The sequence below is a fragment of the Pollicipes pollicipes genome, unplaced genomic scaffold (assembly GCF_011947565.3).
Source record: "Pollicipes pollicipes isolate AB1234 unplaced genomic scaffold, Ppol_2.1 Scaffold_2555;HRSCAF=2994_pilon_pilon_pilon, whole genome shotgun sequence".
Lineage (NCBI taxonomy): Eukaryota > Metazoa > Arthropoda > Thecostraca > Pollicipedomorpha > Pollicipedidae > Pollicipes > Pollicipes pollicipes.
Window position 1 is genome coordinate 39,428,825 of NW_023596136.1, and position 9,856 is coordinate 39,438,680.

Consider the following 9,856-nt stretch of genomic DNA (forward strand, 5'->3'; position numbering starts at 1 on the left):
GCCGCCGCCATCAGGCGGGGGCCGCTGGCAAAAAGGTCGTGCGCCGGTCAGCTGGGCCGTCGCTAACGGAGACGAATGCGGCGCTGCATACCCCCCCCCCCCACCACAGCCACACGCAAGGGGGGAGAAGGGGGGGGGGTGTCCCTGCGGAGCGCGGCCAGGCAGTCCGCTGATCTATAACCCGGTGCGCCGGCGACGCCGTCGCGCGGCCGGCCGCTGGCGGGCTTCGGCAATCGCGGCGCGCCAGCGGGAGTCGCCACTCGCCGGCCACCTAAACAAGCCATCGAAGCCGTACTCGGTGATGGTGGCCCACTCCGGCGCTGGATGGATGGGCGGCCTCGGTCTGCGCTCTGCCCGTGTCGCCGCTTTGCGCTATGGCCGGCCATGTGACCGGCGCCGGGCAATGCATGCTGATGTCGGCGTTGCCGCTCGGAGGAGTTGAGTCACGCTCCCAGCGGACGGTGGTGCTTCGGAGAGGATGTCTGTGGCGCACGCGTGCGGGAGTGTTCTGCTGAGACTGCTTTTGGACAAGTCTTGGACGGTAGCAAGACTGAAGTACAAAAACAAGCTTAAATAAATCATTCACTAGCTCGTTCGTGCTGAGACACATAACGAAGGGCAATCACAAAAAAACACTGAACAACGCCTGTGATCGAAGCAATGCCAATCTTCTCACGTTTGACAGACCGATAAAACAACTTTGGCTATTTCTTTCCAGACAACATCGATAGGACCGATGCGGAATTCTCAGAAAGCTGTGAACACACACCCCCTGCTCTTCCAGTTGCAACATCTCTGACCTGCAGTGAAGGTACCTTTTGCCATTGTGTGTTCTTGCGCTGAAAATGGCCGACTTCCCGTATACTAAGCAGGCGAGGGTTCAAGGGAGTGTCCCACCTTTCGGGGCATGCATCACAAACGTGCTGGAGCGAAACATCGGGGCCAGTTACGTCTAATAATACGGGCTGTGTCACTGATTAATACGGGCTGTGTCACTAATAATAATACGGGCTGTGTCACTGCAGCACCACAGTTGGGATTACTGATTAGATCGTACACGTCTGATCTAACGAGTGAAAAGCACGAGAAAGTGGGATGCTCCTTCTCAGTGAGTGTGTTAAATAATAATTGCAATCTGTTTTAGACGTACACGTTGCCGTATATGCAATGTAATACGCGCTCGCGTCACGGCAGTATGTACGGTCACGAAAGAGCGAGACCAAAAGCAAGTTAATATTAAACACCAGAGGCGGGTGAAGCTTAAAACGTGTTACTTTACTGTGTAACCATTGCCAGTACAGAATATCATCACTAATCCTTCAAGCTCTCACAATCCAACATTCTAACAGCTGAATCGAGGCCTGCTGCATCAATGGCAAAATCGAGGCAAACTGCATGCAAGGGCAAAGGCTGCTGAAAACAGACGGCTCAGCCGATAGGTTCTGATGACCATCTCGAGTATAGCGCTCGAAATACACTTCCCAAGGGCACCAGTGCTCTCTTCCTGGTCCCCATGTGGTAAGACATGATACATTGTACATTTCTCTGGGCTGCGAACACAGACGGTCAGGTCGGAACGTGTCAATGACCCGAGTGAATATATGGTTGTATATATACATATATATATATATATATATATATATACATACATATATAACAACATTCGGATTGCGTGAATTCCCGGACTAGAGCTCACCCTGAGAAGGACTCGCTGCGTGCGCCCCGAGCCCGTTATCCGACCGGAGAATTTCAGTTTAACGATATAATTTTGTTTAAAATTGTGTAGGAGCTGCCAAAAATCAAGCCCTTAAATTGGTGTGTGCTTCACTATGCCCAATGTCCGTATACATACATATATATATATATATATATATATATATATATATATATATATATATACATGCCCTTTCACTATACCGCGTGTCCGTCTATGCGTTCCCCTGATGGTGTGTACCCTCTCCGTAAATACCGATTTCCAGGATTCCTAAAATCGATGTCAAATGCTACATTTTGTTTCTGCTGTGTGCAAATATCCCTGGATAAAGGGAAAAAGAGCTCCCATGTATTTCACACTTCTTGCCTCTCAGCTCATAACCCACGCCCGGCCGGAGGAGGTGGGGGAGGGGGGAAGCTGGCTTCCCCGTATGAATTTTCGAGCACAGGTAAAAAGAAACGCTTGCAACAAACCAAATTTTGGGTTTTTCTTTATTCATCAATTTGGCTCCCTTGGTGCAAGTGCTAAGCTCTGATTAGCAAAGGTCAATGACTTAGATCAGGTCAAAGAGGTCAACTTCATACAAAGTTCTCCCACGCATACCATTTTTATGCGGTTGTCAATGCTCAAACTTGCTATAGTAATATAACTGGATAGCACTTAAAGTTGTTGGATTAATATGTTTGGAAACAGGCGAGGTCATTGACCTGGCGTGTGGTAAATTTTTGCCATTTTTGTACATAACGCAGATTTGTACACATATTTGTGCAGTTTTCATGTTTTTATATAAAAGAAAGAGAACTGACTCACATGGACAGCCAACACATGACCACAGAGCACAAGACGTTGGTCATGATCTATCTCAATGGGTGCCTGCCACAAAACACATGGCGAGCTCAAAATAGGCACTTCTAAGGGGCAATTTCGGGTCCAAAATTCTAAAAGTTCACCGAAGACATACTCTGACGTCATTTTAACGCATCATGAAGTCATAATAGGTCACGTGAGGACATGAAACTTCATATGGGGTCATCGAATGGCAATGACCTCTGTTGTCAGTGACTGAAAGGCTAGATCAACGAGTGCGTCGAGCGTAGCCACCTCTGTATTGTGTTGTTGAAGCTGATGACGTAAAATTTTATTTAGCAACGTGCCTGTTCTCAGTTTGTTACAAGTACATTGCCAAGTGAAGAATGTACCATGTGAAGTGTATGCAAGAGCTGTGATCTTGAAAACCTGTTAATGTACAGCACACTATTTGCGGCAACAGAACAACATTGGACTGGTCACTTAGCCCCGGCTAGCACTTGATTTTTTCACCTGGATGGTTTATCAAATTGACTTAGGTTGCCCTCAGCTGACCTCTAGGTCAACCTAAAATGGTATTTAGGATCTGGTATAATTTTGCCCCTCAGCTGCGCCTAATGAGATAAGCTCAGTCACAATCACATTGTGAAAGAAAACACAAAAGTGTCGTTCTTGTGGGCTAATGGGAAACTAAATGTGAACGGTGATTTAACACTACGTTGACCTTACCTGACCTTTCTGACCTTTAAGCGGAACGTAAAGGGTACGAGTAGACTTCCCACGGTCTTAATGCTTGCTTTTTGCCCTCAATATCGGTTTTGGCGTATTGACATGTGTTTTAACTGCATCTCTCAGAATGACTTTTACTTTGGCGACCTCTGATGACGTCACATTTGACCCAAGATCAAATATTTGGTGGGCATTTTTCATGGTTTGATGGGATCTTTACAACTTTCTTTTCGTTTTCTCGCGCAACGTCTTAAAGATGGAGATCGCAGGGGAAAGTCAATTTCCCCCGCCGAACGCGGTCGTCCCAGACCCCGGCCGGACGCGGGTCCCAGACCCCGGCCGGGCGCGGGTTAACGCATTAATAAAAATAAATTGAACCTTCAGCTGGACATACTGCGGTCACCACGCCGGTACAAGTAAAATTTAGGCACTTGCTTTAAGCCTTGACCACTTATCCACGCTAGCACAGACCTCTGTTTGATTTTTCAGTATCATTCACCTGCGTACACAACTCATCCACAGACGGCACCGTCATAGAACCGAAGAGCATTCATTAGTGTCGTACTACGCATCTAGTGTTAGGATGTTGGAGTCTAATTGGTTGAATTATTTTGGTATTTTTGCATAGGCAGCTTGTACAGGTTCAGAGCCTTTGCTGTTCGTCACGCGCCTCAACCTTGTGCACTTATTACGCATGACTACCACCATAAAATGTCGATTATTTCTTTATTAGATTCTGATGACTAGTTAATGTATTCGCTTAACCGGTGCCTCATGATTATTTGAAAACCACGTTTCTGTAAATGTCGTTATTGTCATCATATAACCCGATACGCCCTATACTTTCTTTTAATACCAAATAACGTCCTGCAGCTCTGCTCAAAGATGGTTCACAATGGTTGAATGATGCATGAGAGGTATCGAAGCCGGTTATAAAAATATCTTCAGAAGTTGACAGCCTTTTTGATCAAATTCCGTACCAAGCAGAGGGTACACGCATAAACTGGACAGCCGAGTGCCTTTAACAGCCAGGAGCTTTATACAATTCGCGCGTAGAAGCTTCTGTCGTGTCATACGTCCACCACCCAGTTACTGCCTCGTGGCTTTGTGACTTGTCCTGCGCGAAGCACGTAGCTTTGTAGGCTGCTGCCACTGGGTCGCTGAAGCCACGGTGGCGGCCATGTGAACCCGACTCAATTCAAGTGGCATCCTGCCCCGTTCTCATCTGTCACCCTGGAGCTTTGTCTGAGTGTGACAAAGCCGGCGATCTATGGCGGCGGGCCGAATGAGTAGGCCTTTCCCAGTCCTCTCCCGACGCTTTCGATGACGATATTTCGCATGCTAAATCATCGTGACAGGCCTCAGGATAGTTCACTCTTTGCAACATCCGCACGTACAGCGGAGTGTGTCATTGCAGAGTCCGTATAACAATCATTGGATGTTTATTCACACATGTTTATAAACAACTTCTCTCGCCATTTACACCACATCGGACCGGTAAAGAATGAATGACACATGACACCGACGTAGTGATAACCTGACCGGGAGAGGGTATTAGAGAGATATTCACAAAGGCACTGAGACATCCACTCACACGTTCCGAGTACCGGGCAGATTAGCACAGTTGTGGCGGTTAGAAGGTGCAGACTGGAAACAGCCGTGTTCCCGTCCTTTTAGCAGCGCGTCACATCCATATAACTTCATGTGCCCCTTTATTCGGCGCGGATCCAAGCAACCTGTAACACGACGTTGATTAGACGCCATCTAGATCGGCGCGCGGCCAACGCGGGAACCAAGATTACTTTTCGACGCAAGATTTCACTAAAACAAAGCATCATTGGTGTGAAGCGGGCTTACATAAACCGTGAAGTGACAAGATGATCTCATACTTGTGCATTCAATGAGAAGTAATGTACTTGCATGGACTTATTTTGTGTCAATAACCGAAACACCAAATGCAGAACCAAGTAGCGAGAGCTATCAGCAAGTAATCTTGAGGAATAATCAGCAAGTAATCTACCTCTTTGAGGCGTCTGTAGGTACGCATCAGCACCAAACGAAAACAGAGATGTGGTTGGAGGGCACTTCTGATAACACTTGACAGAGAACCAATACCGCCGCGCGCTTCCTGTTGGAAGTCAGCAATGTTTCTTACAGCGTGCTGTCAGCACACGGTACAGCCCCAGCCTTGGACCTACAGACTTCCAGGCAGTGATCCAGAATAAGTTTCAAATCGGCCGATTAGGCAAACTTACGGTCTGAATCACTGTCGTTCTGATGACGTGCACACACTCCCGACGAGACGATCATTAGTCGGGAGGCAAGTTGCAGTGGTCACAACAGTTTTGCGATTCAAACTATAAGCTTACCGCATATATTGACATTTGGAGGCCGAGGAGGCGCAAGAGCATCACGAGAAGCGCGAAAATGAAGCCCTTTCAAACGCCTTTTCCAATTTGAACCCCAATTACCAGATGCGATCCTAGCCACACGGGAGCCCTCTTCAACCATGTCATTAGCGAGGGAGGGTCAGCATCCTCTCGCCAATAGGTCCCTAGCTTGACTAAAGCTCCGATGCAAACATCAGTGCCCAGCCTCCTACGCATCCCAGAAGGATGCGTAGGAGGCTCTCTACATGGCTACATGGCTAGCATGTCTAGCCTTTTATCTCTTAAATCCATGTACGCGTAATTGCTTGAGGCAAACTGGGTACCCCAATTCAAGTAAACCTTATTGTTAGTAAAACACAAAGGAAAACATATAAGTTTTTTAAGTTAATACGCCAAATTTATAAAACATAAGTATATCACCTTTTGTGGGTCACGTACAGAGCAAGAATTATTCAAGAGCAATTTAAGATCAGACGGTGTTACCATGGGTCATTGAAATCGTTTCGTCTTAAAAAAGTCACTGCTAAATGAATGGTAAACGGTGGTACCTGATTGTGTGCCTACAAGCACCACTTAATGCAAGTTATGGGCGCAAACTATCGTATCACGTTAAAGCACTTCTGCTTCCCCGCAATAATAACGTGATAAGTCGGTGATTTTACATCAGCTGGGGGAACAAATGGTGCTTTTGCAAAACATGCGCAATAAATCTATCATCACCTCGGGTCAAATGCACCATCGCCTCGGCGCAGCGTATTGTCGGCTTCCCGCAGCGTCCGGAATACGGCGCGGAAGGGCGGCACTCGCCGCGCTGCCGTGGGTTAAGATCAAACATCATCGAAGGGATATGCGTGCACACGAGAAGGTCCGACAAGGCTCAGAAGGCATGGGTCAACCGTCTCCTCTCCTCTTGTCCCCACACCTTCGTCGACACTCACCGTTTCAGAACATGTGACAGCTGCCTCTTTCCCGCATATTCCGAGATCCGCCGCTGTTCAGTCAAATGCAGCGCGAAGCGATCCTTCCACCAACTTCTCACAGCTCATTCACTCATATCACACGTTACTGAAACAAACGCGCCATGAGGAAGGCGCGCACTGTTGTTTTACGGGAATCGAGGGCCAGGTGGTGACGTGCAGTGGGGACTCGCGTGCTTTTGAGCTCATTTATTGACTTTGGGCGTAGTTGATCTCTGCTCTGCTCTTTTTGCTCCGTCATGAAGAAACAACCACACACGCATAACTCTTTATGAGCAATACTAAAAAAACTCACTCAAATACCCGGGCTGGACTTTTTTCATTAAAAAGTTAGATTATTTTCAGAGCGCCTCGTTATATTGGTGTTCGGAATAATCAGCAGACTCACAGCAGGCGCGGCATGGCAGAGGCAAAGTCAAGCAGGCAACCGCTGCTTATTCATGGATAGTTTCTAGTCTACTCTATGGTTCACATGTAAAGTAATAAGGGAAAACTGTGTGCGACCACTGCCACAATTCGGAAGATGTAACACCCGCTCATTACTGTAAAAGTACGGCTAGACCGCCCTGCAAACAAGTGCGACACTGGACCTTGTTGACTGGTGCATTCCAGCCAACACACAAGAAATTCATCTTGCACGACATTCTTACCTGACATTACAACAATTCCATGATGATGATGATGATACCAACCAATGATGGGTACGGCTGAGATAGAAGCCCTTATCCGTTGGCTGTTACTGGATGGTAAACTTCTGGACTCCAGAGCTGAAAACAGCAGCATTCCTTGTGTAATAGTCGATCGGGTGTTTATGGATGGCATGATGCACTGATTGCACACTTGCGAGCCGTGCGAAACGCATGGTATGCCGTGTAATTCCTGCACCCAGCTTGATTATATTAAGAATGTGGCCTCAAGCTGATCGATTCTTATTTCAACAGTAAGAAAGCTTTTAACTCAGGCGACCCGGTCGCTTTGAGAGTTGAGCTGCACACGCTTTACGTTGTTGGTGTTTGTGCGGTATGATGAAACATCATTGTCCCGTAAGATTGCATTGTCAGTGCCACATCTTTTTGCTTATTGCATTACATCATACCAATTCTATTTATTTATATTCCGATCGCCAGATTTCACATTTGCTAGAATCCTGCACCGCACGGGTTGAAGCCTGATCCGCATCATGACGAGCTGACATTGCGTTGGCACTTGGCCAGCTCGGTGTAGCTGAGGACAGAACGGGCATTTGCAATGGCAAAAAGATGACGTCACGATGGCGGCCGGTCACGAACGCTTGAGGTATCGCGCTGTGTTGTAGTCGAAACTGGTTTAAAAAAGGGGGACATTAGATGATCCCGGGTCGGTAAACAGAGTATATCTGCACATGGCAGCACTGAGTTTGAGAAGTAAGCGGTAGGCGGCAAATTTACGTACACCATACGGTCAATCTCACGCCTTTTCTGCTGTGGTCTCCGAGATTTGACAAAGAGATGTCTCTAAAGCGCTCCAAAACGAGCAGTCCATGGCTTGAGCGCAAGCAATGCCTGTGTGTTAACACTAAACGCATTTATTTGCTTCTCATAGCAACACACCGCGGGTGTCGACTTGCATTCTTTTGTGAGGGCACTGCCCCCCCCCCCCCCCCCTGTTGAGTTGGGCCCCCTAATGTTGGCTTGGCCCCCATTGTTTTTTATGGATTCTACAAAAAAACGTAGGTAAAAGATGACCACGACAAAAACCACCTTCTTTTGATCTTTCTGCGTAGTGGCGTCTCGTACTTACTCTTGTAACATAAAGCCATGGTTGCTCTCGCCACCAGACACAAATCGAAACAGCTGAGCGGATAAACAATGCAATAAATTTCACATACCTAGTGTCATAAGACACGCGCTGGCTTGCAAGGTCAACGTGAAAAGCTCTAGAATATGAAATGACCCAAGTCCTTCATGGTCCCCGTCCTCGTCCCCCACAACCAAAATGCGTGCCACTTCCCATGAACGTCATAGAAGGGCGCCATCGGCGCCATGAGGCGGCCTCTAAAGGGGCGTCTTCACGGACAGATCAGAAGAGACGCGTGCCTCCAGTGCCGGCTTCCTGGATCCCACCTCCCTTAATGACTACTATACTGCTTAAATTAAGATTTTTATAAACTATGCAAAGACTAAAAACATACATTGCTTTTAATCACAATATAGTGGGCTTAATCCGGTGAGAAACAATAGGAGGGTAGGTTGCTGGGCCCCGCAAAAAATTCCAGAAAATTGACCCCTATACAACAAACAACACTCTGGGCACCCTAAGCACATCACGATTCTCGACCTACAGACTCAGAGGGTCAACTTGGATGCGTCGCCAATTTTGTCAGATGAAGGTCAATGACGAGTGATGACCTTGCTTGACGATTGATGCCATGACATTTGGTTTGTGCTGAGCCTGGTCGGGAACAAGGTTTTAAACCTATTTTGTGGCAAAATTGCCCTTCTGTGCTCCACAACGTATTTTTTTTATCCGTATTCTCGGTCCGGCCGAGAATGGCTGGATTTCTCGAACACTTAACTATCCGATGTCGTTGTTTTTTTGTTCCGTCACTTGAGCTTAACATGAGGCTAAATGGCGATGAGGATACCCTCAAACCTCAATTTTGCCGACGACACAAGCATAACTAGCTCCCGTCCAGCAAAGAATAACTCCTGCAGGTAGCGTCTGAGGAAAGTCTTTGATGCTGATGGATGCCTTTAAACCCAACTATGAACCTCATAATTCCATTATCCAAAACAAATCGTTCATAAATTCGAGAGACCACCGACACCTTACCGTCATGACTTAGTGTACTAAAGGCAGGGCTGGAGGGTCCCATATACGTCTTAGTGAGGTGCTGAGTGGGCTACAGAGCAATAATTGCGAGTTTCTCAAATTTGGAGGCACACTTTTATTTTTCACTGCGTCATTTTTGCAGACTTTGTGGGTTGACGGCTGAACCAGCCAATCATGGGTGGACAGAGTGTGCATAAAGGGGGAGGGGCCTAGGGGACAAACCTAGACAACATCTAACGTGGAAAATGCGAAGGTGAGTGGAACAAAGCGCGGTAAAAATTCCGGTTGTTCTCGCCTCCACAGAGTTCCCACCCCACAGGTGACGGCTCCGCGTTGTTTGGTTGCCTTTCAATATCGCACTGACTTTCGCATAAACTGAAAACTTGGCTCTGATTTTCCTGCGGAATAAGCTTACATCTAACCTTAGA

General features: G+C 47.2%; 1 protein-coding gene across 1 annotated transcript in view; it reads right to left on the reverse strand.

The window, feature by feature from the left end:
- Positions 1-4,689: 4,689 nt before the first annotated feature.
- LOC119101054 (limbic system-associated membrane protein) overlaps positions 4,690-9,856 on the reverse strand; it is a gene marked incomplete in the record, with an annotated part of 19,833 nt that continues 14,666 nt past the window's right edge. Inside the window, 3 exon segments of the mRNA XM_037224304.1 lie at positions 4,690-4,986; positions 6,579-6,705; positions 7,268-7,384. Coding sequence (XP_037080199.1) covers positions 6,683-6,705; positions 7,268-7,384 — 140 coding nt within the window.